General features: G+C 45.4%; 3 protein-coding genes across 5 annotated transcripts in view; all 3 read right to left on the bottom strand.

The window, feature by feature from the left end:
- The window catches only part of LOC307230066 (ras association domain-containing protein 1-like), an 11,407-nt gene extending 7,733 nt beyond the window's left edge, over positions 1-3,674 (bottom strand). The window contains exons 1-2 of the mRNA XM_080000259.1: positions 2,966-3,674; positions 876-1,000 (exon numbers count right to left, since the gene is read on the bottom strand). Of these exons, the coding sequence (XP_079856385.1) occupies positions 876-1,000; positions 2,966-3,308 (468 nt within the window). The 5' untranslated portion in view covers positions 3,309-3,674. The remainder of the gene's footprint in view (positions 1-875; positions 1,001-2,965) is intronic.
- Positions 3,675-4,236: 562 nt separating this feature from the next.
- zmynd10 (zinc finger, MYND-type containing 10) lies at positions 4,237-7,660 on the bottom strand (the record flags this gene model as incomplete). The annotated part of the gene is made up of 12 exons (XM_080000022.1): positions 4,237-4,373; positions 4,526-4,651; positions 4,741-4,862; positions 4,949-5,074; positions 5,657-5,829; positions 5,965-6,059; positions 6,221-6,309; positions 6,408-6,560; positions 6,639-6,692; positions 6,773-6,889; positions 7,067-7,175; positions 7,572-7,660. The coding sequence occupies 12 exons, from the start codon at positions 7,658-7,660 to the stop codon at positions 4,274-4,276; spliced, it is 1,353 nt and encodes a 450-aa protein (XP_079856148.1). The 3' UTR covers positions 4,237-4,273.
- Positions 7,661-7,927: 267 nt separating this feature from the next.
- Positions 7,928-14,444, bottom strand: nprl2 (NPR2 like, GATOR1 complex subunit). Of its 3 annotated transcripts, none has more exons than XM_080000603.1 (12): positions 14,374-14,444; positions 13,337-13,471; positions 13,170-13,261; positions 12,584-12,752; positions 12,363-12,471; positions 11,021-11,157; positions 10,252-10,349; positions 10,139-10,175; positions 9,949-10,042; positions 9,743-9,860; positions 8,355-8,497; positions 7,928-8,216 (listed from the first exon to the last, which is right to left on the bottom strand). In XM_080000603.1, the coding sequence occupies exons 2-12, from the start codon at positions 13,412-13,414 to the stop codon at positions 8,149-8,151; spliced, it is 1,143 nt and encodes a 380-aa protein (XP_079856729.1). In that variant the 5' UTR covers positions 13,415-13,471; positions 14,374-14,444; the 3' UTR covers positions 7,928-8,148. The 3 variants fall into 3 exon arrangements, with proteins under 3 accessions (XP_079856729.1, XP_079856728.1, XP_079856727.1); XM_080000602.1 differs by lacking the exon at positions 14,374-14,444 and adding an exon at positions 13,949-14,013; XM_080000601.1 differs by lacking the exon at positions 14,374-14,444 and adding an exon at positions 13,643-13,746.
- Positions 14,445-14,479: the final 35 nt, after the last annotated feature.

Raw genomic sequence — 14,479 nt, forward strand, 5'->3', positions numbered from 1 at the left:
TGCTATAAATGTGCAGGTTGTGGCTACGACATCCATTCGCACCGTTCAAGCGACTTGGTGTAGACTCCATCGCTCTGTAGTTGTTGCAAACTGTGCACGTGTGTGTTTGTGTGTGTGTGTGTGTGTGTGTGTGTGTGTGTGTGTGTGTATCATCTTACCTGCTTGACGTTAGTGGGGCATTTTTTTTAATCTCTTTTGCCTTTCTTTTAAATATAAACGCATTCTGTTCACCTCTAACCTGGTGCCGTGTTCCTCCTTATTTTGCAGCATTCAAGCCAGTCCTAACACACAAACTGTTGGAGTCGTAAAACAGTGGAAAGCATATTCCGTGTTTGTGTCCTCACACATGGAGTTTGCTTGCAGCTCCAGAACAACGGGTCTGAATCGTTTCCGTTTTACTTTAGTCCCAAAAGTTTAAAAAGATGATGAAATGTCTGTGCATCCCGTTTGAATGGAACCGTGTCGTTGGGAACTTCCACAAAGAGTGATTTCCTTCCACACGAACACCGTGGGGCAGGACTGCCACGTTCTTACTTTTAGGATGAAGTCCTAGCACGCAAAAAGTGTATCCTTTTATTTGTAATTCAGCGTGTCACCAGGACTCGGAAAACACGAGTCACCGTGTAAATACGTGAGTTGATGCTGCGTTCATTGGAAACTCTGAAAAACTGAACTTGTTTTAGACGTAATGCTGACATTAAGAGGAGCGTCAGCACAAACTGATGCTACGTTCCATGGGAATTTGAGCATTTGTAATTGGTGTAGATAATGGAGCCTGTGTATGCTGCCTCCAGCTATATTTATAATAATAATAATAATAATAATAATAATAATAATAAATTATTATTATTATTATTACTAGACTAGATCCTTACCACATTGGTGTCAGTTTCTATGGTGTGCTCCACAAGGGAGGTCTGGTCTGCGATGGAGCCTCGGTCCCAGTTGCAGTCCAACTGGATGAGAGCACGACAGCGGTGGTGGCACGTGAATCTACAGTCTGGAAAAGAGAATGAAAGCAATAATAAAAACGTAGGTAGATCAAAAATTTGGCCTAATCACAATTGACGGGAATCAACCATATATGCTCCAACATATGCCTGTATAATGTATATATTTTTTATAATATAAAAATTGCATTGCATTAAAATCCAATGTATAGCCATAACCATTCTGAACCGTTTCATAGACAGATTATAATACTTAAATACTGATAAACTATCATGTGTCATATGAACGTAGAACCTGGATGCTCACACTCTAAATAAGTGCTGAAGGCAAACTTCACACCAATTGATTTGGTTTCGTTTCAGTTTCACTATCTTTAAAATTAAGATGCAAATAGTCAGTCACATCTACATTTTGTCCCGGTTGGTCTTCAGCTTACCAATCTAAGGAGATCAGGTCAAAACACAAGTCCAAAAGAGAGCTATGTTAAGAGCTATTCAATCACTGATCATTCTGTCGTCTTCGGCAGTAAAGAACAGATGTTTCTCTTCGAAGGTGTTTCAGAATGTGCGTGCAAATAGGAGGAACAATGCTGACAGCGACGTTAGAAGTTGCTGTTGTGAAAGTAAACTAAGCAATGGTTTTTGATTGTCCAACCTTCAGTGGCGGAAGTACATACTGCTGTCACACCCTCCACTTCTGCCTCCTCTTCCACCTCGCCTGCAGACAGTCTCTCTCTCTCTCTCTCTCTCTCTCTCTCTCACTTTCCCTCTCCCCTGTATGTTTGTATCATGTATGTTTGTGTGTTTGTATGTGTGCGTATGTGTGGTGGGTGTGGCTGCGTCCTCCTGTTCCCTCCTGACGACGTCTTTCACCGGACCAGCTCTGCCTACTCCCCTGCGACCCATTTGCTCATCACCTGGCAGTATATCAACCCTCGTTTTCTATCCGTTCATCGCCAGGTCATTCTGCCTGACCTACCTGCCCTGCCTGCCTGACCTACCTACCTGCCCCGCCTGTCATTCTCTAACCCCCCTCTGACCCCATCAATAAACTGCTGTTCATTTTACCACTATACCTGTCTCTGTTTCTTGCACTAGGGTACTAATCTCAGTCTCTTTGAGTCTCTTCTAACACAGTTAAGAGTTAAAAACAAACATAAAATAATGTCAGCTGTCCTCCACGTTATGACTGGAAATAAAGCTCATGCTTTGTCCCTTGTAACAGTGGATAAGTCCCACACAGTATTATTTGCAGTTGAGATTCTGTTTTATAACCAATCAGTTCCCGTTAAAAGTGAGTCCTTCTTTGGGGAACCGGTGCTTCCTTGCACATCATCCCTCTGTAACAGTACAGAACTACCCTAAAACAGCCTGTACATAGACTGGTCTCAGAACAGCTTTTAGAGGTAGAGGAGCGAGTGAGAGCCATCAACACCGACTGTCTCTGCGCTATCATGAAGATTGAAAATGGCTCCCTAATGCATTGCAGACTGTTTAGGTTTGAACTTTTAAAAAGGAAGTTCTAGTGTGGGCGTACTTCAACCTTGAGGTGCATTCTCTGCAGAAATAAAAGCTACCACCATATTGAGGTTAGCTGATCTTGGGGCGGGGAAAAAAAGTCAAAGTAAGTAATGTAATGAAATGTCCCCCTCATAGCCATCCTTGTAAAATCCTACTGGGACCCAGTTCCCTGTAGCATCTCGAAAACGTGTGTATTTGTGCTAAGAACAAAAAAGCTGAAATATATCCTCTCAAAATATATAAATACACATTCACATACAAAGAGCATATTCAAATTATTGTATTATATATCTGCACTTTTCACTATTTTTTAGTTATTCTCTAGGTTTATTGTATGTTATTTTTTCCATCTATCTATCTATCTATCTATCTATCTATCTATCAGTGAATTTGCTTATGGGTCTGCCTATCTGCCCCCCCCCAATATGCACATCATCACCATCATCACCATCGTCATCATCACCATCATCACACAGGGAGCCGGACCCACTCACTGGCACAGCGCAGGCTCTGCTTGTACAGGCCCCAGATGAAGTCCCCGCACAGGTCGCACCAGGTGGGCTGTGCGTGGCTGCAGGGCTGGAAGCGGTGCCCCTCGCCCCTCTCCTCCGTGAGCCGCGGGTCCTCGTGGCTCTCCGCCAGCAGCCGGATGATGCCCACTCTGCCCAGCAGCTCGGGCACCTTCCCCGGGGTGATCCGCAGGGCATTGGCCCTCTCCAGGCGGGGCGGCGAGCGGGGGGCGCGGGGGCCCGTCAGCTCGATCTGGTCCCGGTCCCGGTCCTGGTCCAGCCTCGGCCCACTCAAGTCACGGAGCTCGATCAGATCAGCCCAATGCATTTTTTTTTTTTGTGTGGTTGTTATGTCTTGAGTTGAGGTGCTTTAGGACTTTTCCGTGGTTCGAGCGACGGGATCCGAACCGAAGCAGCCGTGAGTTTCTGAGGTAGATTTGACTTTTACGGAGCCGCTCGTGCTGCTGTTGCGTAACATGCTCGCAGCAGGCGGGGAGGATAACGGGACGCGATCTTAATCACTTCCAGTCCGAGGGAAGGAACGCGTTTAGTACTTACGCGCTTGAAACATCTTACGCGACCGAAACATCTTGTATGTTATAAAGCGAGGAGCCGGTGCGACTCACCCGGCGGAGGAAGCGGCTACACTCTCAAGAGTCCCGTCGGTGAATTAACTTGCTTACAAGGTAACGAACGGGGCCGAGGAAGCCTCTGATGCTACCGCGGAAAGTTGGGACTTTCGGTCCCGATGGTTAGATTACTGCACGGCGATGGTTCTGTTGTTTACTTCTGCATAAGTCAGGATGCCACAAGGGGAAAGTTTGAGGAGAGAGAGAGAGAGAGAGAGAGAGAGAGAGAGAGAGAGAGAGAGAGAGAGAGAGAGAGAGAGAGAGAGAGAGAGAGAGAGAGAGAGAGAGAGAGAGAGAGAGAGCCGACATCCGGAATGTCTTCGTGTGTGTGTCTTCGTGTGTGTGTGTGTGTGTGTGTAAAATGCTCTCCAACCAGTCGGTGGCTTAAGATTTCACAAAAGACACGAACCAAATGCTGATTGTCACCCTCCAGATAATGCTAAATTCTTTATTTTTTTATTTTTGAATGATTAATGAACCACGGTGCTTCTGTGACGGCAGTGCCCCCAAACAGGCGTGCACACCGACTAAGTTAGGTCAACAGCTCCCCCTCATTTCCCAATTTGAGAAGGTTAATACAGTTGTCGTCGGGATGTCAAAATCGCCGGTTCTCAGAATTTAAACATTGCACGGATGAAGATCTTTTTGTTTTTTTTTCTTTCCGTCAGGGATTGGAACTCAAGTTCTTTTGTAGTTTCTCTGTAGCCTCCGCCATCAGCTGGCAGGCCGTCTTGTGTTTGTTCCAGTGCTTCACCTGGCATTCCCTGGGAGGAGCAGCACAAGCATGTCTTACGGTTGATGTTCAGGATCGATATATTTTATATATATCAACCAATCAAATACATTAAACATGAAAACAACGGCCTCACGACGACGGTGGCCGCGACTGTGTGACTCGTCTGAAATACAGAATTACCTGCTGCAGTACCACTCTCCCTGGCAGCGAGAGCATCTCTTGGCGGCCGCCTTCCCGCAGGATCCACATTTGGGCTTCTCGGGAATCAAGCTCTCCATGGTGTCCAAGCTGTACGTCTGCGCCAACCTTGTCGGAAGCAGCGACGGAATAAAGGGACACGCCGTCCTAAATGTTACGATTTTTGAACTACTTTGGTTCGGTTTGTCCGGTGTTACCTCTGAGCCTGCCGCCTCAGGTCGGCCTCGGGGGGATCGAACGTCTCTTTGACCTGATACTTTGCGATGGCCTTCCACTTGCCAGAACTCTCACGCACGATGTTGCTCCACATCTCTGGGATCTGCAGGAGCAAAGTCCCATTTAGCAAAGTTTAACAGTGCATTATGATGGATTGTGTGTACGTGCGTGCGCGTGGTTTTCTTTAACCTGTTCCAGGACAAGTTCTTTTTTGGGAGGCGCCAGGTCTGTGATGGTGAGGTGGGCGAGGAAGCGTTGAAGTGCCACCAAGTTGGGCAGCTGGTCCATCAAAACCTCCGTCAGGAAACCCCTCAGCTGCAGCGAACACACTAACAGTAAATTCTACGCAAAGGTTGCCTTTTTTCCACCTAAGACCTTAACAACTAAGATATTTGTCAACGTTATCACATGGACTTGAAATGGTTTTCTGCCGATTGCATAGACAATGGGGAACAAAATAAGCCACGAAGAAATGATAGTGTGTATCGCGTTACACACGCGGCGGTTGATGTTACAGGAAGGGAGAGCGAGGACAATCGCAGGAAACTCAGAGCAAACACCTCGTACTCCTTTGAAAAGGAAAGAGATCAGATAGGATGTTGAAGGACAATGGCCTGGCACTCACGCACTTCACTGGTTGAGCGTCTACATCCAACCACCAGGGAGTAAACTATAATACTTAACAGCTAAACAAATATATTTCTCTAACAAAAAGTTTCCACATATATTGAGCAAAGGTACTTAATACCACTCCTGGCCATTTTCCCATCCAGAGCGGCGACAGAGAGAGATTTAAGGGTTCCGTGCGACTACGTCATGTGAAACGGGTGTCAGGTGGGGGCGTTGACCCCGTAGCGGTATCGGTGTCCGTGCAATCCCCTATGAATCATGGCGTACCTTTAGGAGCTGGCCTTTGTTGAAGCTGTTGAAGTCGTATTTCCTTTGACAGTCCTCCTTCAGCAACAGGTTGTGCAGCGCGATCCACACCTGGCCGTCCAGCTTGGTCATCTTCAGACGGTCCTCCGGTGGAACTGTCTGCCAACTGCCATTCATGTACCTTTCCACCTCACCTTGAGAGAGAGAGAGAGAGAGAGAGAGAGAGAGAGAGAGAGTATGGAATCAGATAGATGATCACTCCTAAGGACAAAACTAGATGTAAACATTTAAGAGACGCCTTCACATTGGTTTTTCTGCGTGAGATGTACCGGCAGTGACGCGACTCCACGGGCAGCAGTCGATCAGCTGCACCAAGAGGCACGGCGTGTTGTGGGTGCAGAGCATCCGATTGATCACGCTTATTCTGGAAAAGAAACCCCCCGCCCCCCAAAAAATGTATGTTTTTATCAGAGTTGCGCTCTCTCTCCCTTGCCTATAACAGTGAATGATCCTCCTTTCTTTCTTTCCTCCGTCTGCCCATATGTCCATCCCACTGGTTTCAAACAATGACGTAGTTTCTCGTACGTGTCAGCGTGGTCGGTAATGTAGCGCAGTACAGACAGGGCCTTGAGGGAGATCTCAAACTCCAAGGAAGCATTCTGATCCTGCAGCTCCTGCATCGGGGTTGAATCATCTTTAATGGTTTCAGGAAGATTGGGGCGTTTTGCTCATTTGGACACAAACCAGTCAGTGTCAGACAAAGTGTTGTCACCTGCACTGAGGACACCTGTGCGTTCCCCGCCACACCATGTGGGTTTTGGGTTGGGGGGCCGTCTCTGGAGGTCCTGCCGGCCAGCAGGGTGAGCTTGCGGTGGCAGTAATCCACCAAGTCAAGGAGAGCGTCATCAGCGGCATCGCACGAATCCTGCACCACGGAATACACACTGCATGACTGTACTGTCTGAGGCCCGTGCCTGACGCACTTATTTTCTGTGGCGCTCACCTTATGGAACATTATAGTCTCAAGCAGGTTGATGACGGTGGCCTCGTGATGGATCTAAGACGGAGACAGGAAAGGTGGAAATGAACCGGAACCACCGCAAACTGCTTAAAAGCGGCAGACGTCGACGTTCTCACCACCATGTAAAGAGGAAATGTGCTCTTGGGATGGAAGTCCTGCAGCTGGCAAATAACGGGAAAAACTTTCTGCTTCCACACCTCGACTAGAATCATCTCGTGAACAACTGTTGGTATCTAGAGAGGGAAAGGAATCGAATAAGATGGATTCATCTTTGTGCTCTGTCAGTATAGAATTTGATCAACATTGATGACCAGCCGTAGGGACCAGGGCCTTTAGACAAGTGTAATAATGCTTTTACCAGACAGGTTATCATCCCATAATGCTCCAGGGTTGCTAGCGCTGTGCTTTACCTTTCCATGAGACACGAGGAACTCCTTGATGAACTCGTCATGTGCCGAAGAGGCGTTTAGTATGGCTTGCATGTTGAGTTTCTCTAGATGTTCGTGCTGTCTAAACCACCTGTCAACAAAGAGCACAGTTTAGGATCAGATCAACATATTTCATGCAAGCGGTCAGTTTCATGGAATTGGTGAAAGTCAAGGGCCCATTTGAGATCTTTCCCCCTTTTCTTTTTTTTCTTTTTTTAGATCTCTGGCAAAGGTAGAAACAGCAGCTAGATCACTGATCATTTTAAAAACTCTACCTTTTGGGAAAACTGGATAAAATAATAATTTATAATATCGGAATATTGAAAATTCACTTCACCACATTTCACAACTATAACTTCTATAAAGAAACTGACAGAAGATACTTGACTACATTAGATGCACCTAGTATGGATTACTGTGTCATTCGAACCAAATGGCACCTGGCATCATGTAAACTTCAAAATACAACTTTTTTTTTTTTTTTTACCTCGGAGAGCCAACCTCCTTGAGGGAGAAGGTTTCCAGACTTCTCACACATCCCTCTGCTTCACTTGGCAGGAGCACCGACGGATCCATCGCAGAAATAAAAACTTAAATCTTAAAACTTTTACTGTTCCTGGTGAACCTCTGAATTTGCGTTGGCCTCTTCGGAGAGCCGTGGGGTCACAATGGGATCCCAGTTATACCTCCGGTTGTCCACCACTGGGGGGGGTACAGTTGCCATAGTTACCATAAACAAACCGCGCTAAAGCACACGTGCAGCTTATCGCCAGATGGGGGCACAAGAGTTCCATTTGGGGCAACCGTTCAAAATACAGTCACTGTCCATCACTTTTATTGATCACTTTTTTATTAAATTATACAATATTACAAAATACAATAAAATATCAGCTTCCTTGTGTGACCAGACATGATGTCACTGAAACATGGCATGGTGATGAAACAATAAGATAAAAAATCACGACTAATTGACTCACTTGACAGTATATTTGGATCTGTTATGTGAATATAACATAATATAACCTGCATATTGGAGCAGACAATTCAGTGTGCACATCATGTTACTACTTCCAGCACATGATTATGTTTGGGTCATTTTCCAGTCGCTCGTCCAGTTCCTTGTAGCTCATACCTGTAGAAAAAAACCCCAGGATATTAACCCTACTTTATCAGAGGCAACTCACCAACAACATATTGATGCTTCATCGCTTGTACAATCAAAACTGTAGCCGATGTTCATCACATGACAACAAGCCCTCGTGCAACTAGCCTGTTTTGCAGCAGATTTCATCGTAACTATGACAACCAGTGTATAGCCGTGGCGGTCGGCTCCGTTCATCACGGATAACCTTCACAGGATACTTCTGCAGACGCCGGATCAGGCCCTTCATTAACCCAAATTGGATCAACCTCCTAAATCGAAAAAAAAAAAAAAGAGAGGACATTATTAGGGATGCGCCGAACACCGATGTTTATAATAACAATTTGGCCGATGCCTATACCGATGTTTTTTCCGAGTTCCCTTGAACGCTGCATCACTCGGGACACAAATTAGTTTTCCTGAGTTCCCGTGAGCGCTGCCTGCTTGGAGAGCTTCTGAACCAGAGATCCGTGTCCACGTCTTCTAACATAATACCCATGGACGAGTCCACTAGTTAAATCGATTGCGGATAGCATCATTCTTTCGGACGGATACATTTTTTTTTTAATAAAATAATGCTTAAAATGGGTGCGCAAATATACTTTGACAGCCGTTAATAGACATAGACAAGTGAAGTCAATGTATGGGAAACACTGGATAAACGTCGGCCACTACCACTGGTGAATGTCATCTTAGTTGCCGATGGCAGTCAACAAAGCAAATATCGGCCGATAAATCGGTGCATCCTTAGACATTATATATTATATTTTGGAAATGTGACACACAGTGCTTTCAAAATAATTCAACCTATACAATTTGTTATTTATTGAGGAAAGTCTCAGAGAAAGACTTTGTCAGGCCAGCAGCTCTGGGGGACGTTTCACGACTGTCACAGCTTCTCCATTCGGACAGTATCGATCCGCCTGGTTCGGTGGAACCCCAGAACTTCAGAACTGAGTTTGGAATCCTTCCCACGCCGATACCCATCAACCACTTTGTCACGCAGCCCACAAAGGATTTCTTTTGATTGTGGCATGATGTGCCTCTGGAACAGTGGTGGTGGTGGAACCTTGGGCCAATTACGGCCTTGCAGTCAGTATCACATGGCCCGCCGAGTGTTCATTATATCTGATATAGTCCGCACCTTATTCAACAATTTCCAAAACAAGATTCTTTTTTCTATAATATTTAATATAATTAATATTTTTCTTCTCTAATATTATAGAGTATTCTATGGCCTGCTATTGTGCCTGCAATAAAATGTAATTATTGTGCCCACCTTGCTTGAAAACCTGTATGTCGACAACCCCCTCGTTGAATATAGAGAGATTTCAATTTGTGACCATGTTACACCTTCTATTAGTCTAGGATGGGATGGGGGGGGGTGGTGAAAGACAGGTTTGGCTATAACGCATCAAACAGGAGGAAAGGCTTCGTGATGGTGCCGGTGGGAGTCACTCTGACCCTATCTTCCAAAGCCCTCGTCTCTTTCAGCGACTGATACGAACAATGCCGACCTCTCATCAACTCTCTGCAGTTGCTGGGAGTAGCGGGAACAAAGGTCCCGAACTGTCGTCCCTGGAGTCAGACCGCAGTACAGCTGGAACACGTCTCGAAGATATGCCCGCTTCTGGCCTGACACACACAAAACAAACAACCCTGCTGAAGTCCATGTGACAGAAGTGGAGAGAATGTTGAATGTCTCTTTGCCATACACGTTTACCTTGCTTCGTGACAAATCCGAGGCATTCCTCCTGAAGAGACTTGATGTCCATCAGGTTTTGGACTTTGGGTGTTGTGCAGTACACATTGGAGTACTGGGGAAGGATCGAAAAGCACAAAAAAAACAAAACTGTGAAACAGACGAGACTGTGTGGGGCAACGGGTTGACTTTGCAGAGTTGAGTTTGGTACCTGGAATATTGAAACCAAGGTGACGACTCCATAGTAGCTGTTGGGAAAAGGGAGACTTTGTGTTATTCCCAAAATACCAAGGTAAGAAAGAGAATGTACCAAAATCTACTTACAGAAGGTTTTGCACAGCTATGCGAACAAGGTTGAGTTCTACATCTGCCTCAGCAGATATTTTCTGGATATGTCGAAATCCATCAATATAGGCCAGGATCTACAGAAGAAGATACTAAATTATTTGTGTTTTTGACACATTATACTGTTATTGTGAGGATATTACATGTCATTCTGCAAACTACAAATCTATTCTTACTCCAGCATATTACTACTGAAAAGACTATTAATGCACTGATGAATCAAAACATCAACATATTTAAGTTTGTATGGAATATTGTGGGACAGAAAAAAACTCCCTCGACATTCAGGTGAAGTGCTCCTGAATGCTAAAGTGAGATTGGTTTACAAGTGAAGTAAGTAACATTCCTTAAAAAAATGAAAATGTCACCCCTAAAGGCTGATCTGAGAGAGGGGAGTTGAAGAAAAACAAAAAAACCCCCAAAGAAAACAGGCACAAACATCAAAATATTTTTGCCTACAGCTATAAAGATCCCCGACTGCCCAGATGCACATAAATCTGCCGCTGCGAAGCCTGCTCACATTTAGTGAATAAGAACCATTGTTCATACAGTGGTAGGAACAACAAATATGTAAATATGAAGTTGTTAAGCAGCAGTTTAAGGCAACTGGTATTTCTATTTCATGCACTAATAATAAGTTGTCCATACCAATAATCATGCTGGGGTAGATTTTGGGATATAGTTGAGCAAGTGATGCATGAAATAGGGATAACACAATATTCAGAGAGGATCTATTAGAAAAGCCTACCTGCTGTGTAGTGAGATCCCATTGGGATTTGATAAAGTAGTCTTTGCATTTAGCAAACACTGGTACATCATATTCTTGTACTACCGGGGGATCTTTTCGCTGCTCTATGAGCTTCAGATGGATAGTGTTAGACTCGTCTGGAACAGACATAGAGAAGAGACCGGTATAGGTTAAAAAAACAACAACAAAAAGACTTTTGTATATCTATTAATGCAAAATATCAATACTGCAGGCAGTAATATACAGGGTCCAGTTTAGTTGTGTAAGGTACGTATTACGGTTTTCCGGGTTCCGTGAAACGCAGCACAAGCTACAATTTTCAGAGTTTACATTGAACACTACAAAGTTGCCCCCCCCCCCCCCACACACACACACACACACACACTCGTTTCATAACTTTTTACAAGGTTTTCTGAGATTTGTTCGGTCTTTTCTTTAACATGAGTGTGACTAAAACTCTAAGGATGGATGCTCTGTCCACCCCGTTACTCACTGGCGAGGCGACTTGGTCAGGTCGCACTGAGTAAAACCTGTTGTGATCGAAGGACGCTCCGCATCCACCTAGTCCACTGCGAGGTTGGTCAGAGCGACGCTGCTTTTTTTTTTTTTTAACGTAGATTTAATGTTTTGGAAATAAATTGTGTATAAATAAAGACATGTTTACTTTAAATGAAGTATTGTGTATTTCATGTGATTTTTTCCAGTGACCGTGGACTTACGTCACTGAATTTCCTTGTGCCGTTTAGTTTAAATGTCCCTCAAGAACGGTGTTTTAACAATTACAATCATTCCTGCATCATGCAGTGCATTCACAAAAGAGAGGGACGGTATCTCCTAAGGTTCTTAGAACATATTGCGGTGCGAAAACGCCTTCTGTGACCGATTATAGTTTTCGGGGTTTTGTAAAACGCAGCACGAGTTACAGGTTTCCGAGTCTCATTTAAACGCAACATCGGCTCAAGTTGTCCGTCTAAGCGGGTTGTCTGTGAATCCGATGCAGTCCACAGGGCGCAAGTGGCTGGATGCGAACGACTCCCGAGAGACGAAACTTGGACTTATATAACTTCGGAAGATGATGCTCCTGAAACGAATCAAATTGCGTCAATGTTCTTCTACTTCCGGTAAAATTACAACAGTTTTTTCACCAATTCCTGCTGCAAATGTACACGTTTGTTGATCAAACTAGAACCGGGACGTCTGAAACATCCCGGTTCTAACCTCAACCATGTCCGTGCGTACTGCGGTTGTTGTGTTCCAGACACTTTTAGCCCGAAAAAAAAACCAAGATTAAAAATAACAAAATCCGAGCCAAAACAAGAGGGGCTGGACCCCTAACTAGTACCTATAGGTAAGGTGCAAGCTCCAGTGGCATTGAGTTCTTCTAATAAGGTTGACATGATGGGCAGAAGTTTCTGCTTGCTCTCCTCGTTGGATATAAAACCACTCTCAAGCTGAAATAGAACAGAATGAGGAGACTTGAGCTGGGAATAATCTAGAAGACATGAGCATTTCTATAGATAGAAGTGCCAACTTTATCTAAGTGGAGAAACAATCAATCTATACCTCTAGAGTGGTCAAGTACCCAGATAGCTTTTTAACAATTGGCTCAAGGGCGCACGTTTTGGTTTGCGCATCACAAACCAGTCCGAGGTTAAAGAGCAGGGCATTGCGGCTGTACTTCTTATGCTCGATGCACACCGGACAGCCAATCAGCTTCTTCCCCATGGCGGTCCTGCAAAGGGAGATTGGAGTTGGGTCAGTGATTGGTACACCATTTTCTAGAGCACTGACTCTCAACTGTTTTCATATTAAGGACCCTCGATTTGATTGGCATCAGGCTGAGGGCCCCATTTGATAGGATTTAGTCTCTGGGATCCCAATCTGAGAAGATTTACGTTGTCGGATATGGTTTAGTCCAAACCCCCTCAACGTGTCCATGCTATAGTTGGGGCGATAACAGTGAAACTACATTGTCTAACGTCTCTGAAATGAAATAACATTGAAGCTTATCCAGTAGTCATTTTGCTGGGGTCACTCTGGGAGAACCGCTGATCTGGAGGAACTACGGTAAATACATTTACACGCACAGTGACAGGGGTACACATACAGTAAATAGACGTACACATATAGTAAATAGATGTACACATACACAGTGATGAGTTTGTTTTGCAGCTCTGGCTTGGTGATGATGTACACTTGCACCGTGTCAAACAGCTCCCGGGAAATGTACTCCTCAGGAACCTGGAAGAAAGGAGCCCTGGCGTGAGGCGGACCGGACAACAGAACACATCACTCCGCATGCGTCACGCGCTGTACCTGGTAGGTGATTTTGGGTCCGAGAGTCGGGTGGAACTCACTGAAGAATATGCACTCAATCCGGCTGCTCATGCCCATGGTTAACGTTTAAAGTGGGCGAGCTCACATTCTCCGCCACACATTCTCGGCAAGAGGCTGAAATAGTCAATAAAAATAAAAAACAGTAATGGCGGAAATCTGGAGCTGCACTTCTCTCGCTGCCTGCCCCGCTATTCCAAAACTTGGAGCGGTGGGGACTCGCGGGCAGCTAGCTTCCGCTATCTAAATCACATCAACTGACATGACAGAGCATTGACTTACACATACCATAACCAAACAACGTCTCAAGTGGAACATATACCGGCTTGACAGTTTACAAAATGGCTTAATGTCAAAACTACTCGAAGCCATTAGCCGCTAATAGAAGGACGGGACTTGTGCCGCATTCAAGTAAAACTCGGAAATCGGTCACCGCGAGCCGGCGTTTCCCACTTTCATTGCCTCAATTCGGGAAAACATGGGCGTGTGTGTTTTTTGCCAAGTTCTTCTGTCATACAAGCTACAAAAAAACCCCATAATAACATGTATAGTGGTTTACATCGACGTTGGACGTGTTTTCAAATAAAAACCCACGCAAAAGGAACTTCTGTCACGGTTGCGTTGTGTGCCGACATATATCCCTAACCTCGGGCCCGAGCGATCTGCCCCGAAACACCGACGCAATGGCCGCTCGTTTGCACTTTCCCAAGTGGGACCTCGGCTTTTGCAGAGCTCCGGCGTTTCCACAAACGCAACACAAGAGAGTGACTTGTTTACTGGAGTTGTGCTGCGTTCCAGCTACATCCGAAACTCGAAATTCCCGGACTCTCGTGCCGATGTATGCGTTTGTGTCTTTCTCATATCCCCCCGCCTTTACATCGGCGCCTCTGGCAAAAGCGGGGTCGCGTCCAAATCGCACCCGTCCCTAGCCCCGTCGGGAACCTTTGCCGAACGGGATGGAACCACTGTCCCTCAAGATGGCCGAGTCGACATTATTCTGTGCATTATCTTTGACTCACTGCTATCCCGAAACGCCAGCCCCGCATCAGTGGTTTCTACCTACGGCCGTTGCGAAGTTCTGCCGGGTTCGTGAACGCAGCATCGGCGTTGTGTGGGTGTGATGCT

This window comes from Zeus faber, assembly GCF_960531495.2.
Source record: "Zeus faber genome assembly, chromosome: 5".
Classification (NCBI taxonomy): domain Eukaryota; kingdom Metazoa; phylum Chordata; class Actinopteri; order Zeiformes; family Zeidae; genus Zeus; species Zeus faber.

Coding starts and splice junctions, on each gene's coding strand:
- nprl2 (XM_080000603.1), bottom strand. CDS start 13,414: ATGGGCATGAGCAGCCGGATTGAGTGCATATTCTTCAGTGAGTTCCAC. Junction 11,158..12,362: donor AGCTTGCACCTTACCTATAG/GTACTAGTTAGG, acceptor TGTCTGTTCCAG/ACGAGTCTAACACTATCCAT. Junction 9,861..9,948: donor CGGATTTGTCACGAAGCAAG/GTAAACGTGTAT, acceptor TGTGTGTGTCAG/GCCAGAAGCGGGCATATCTT.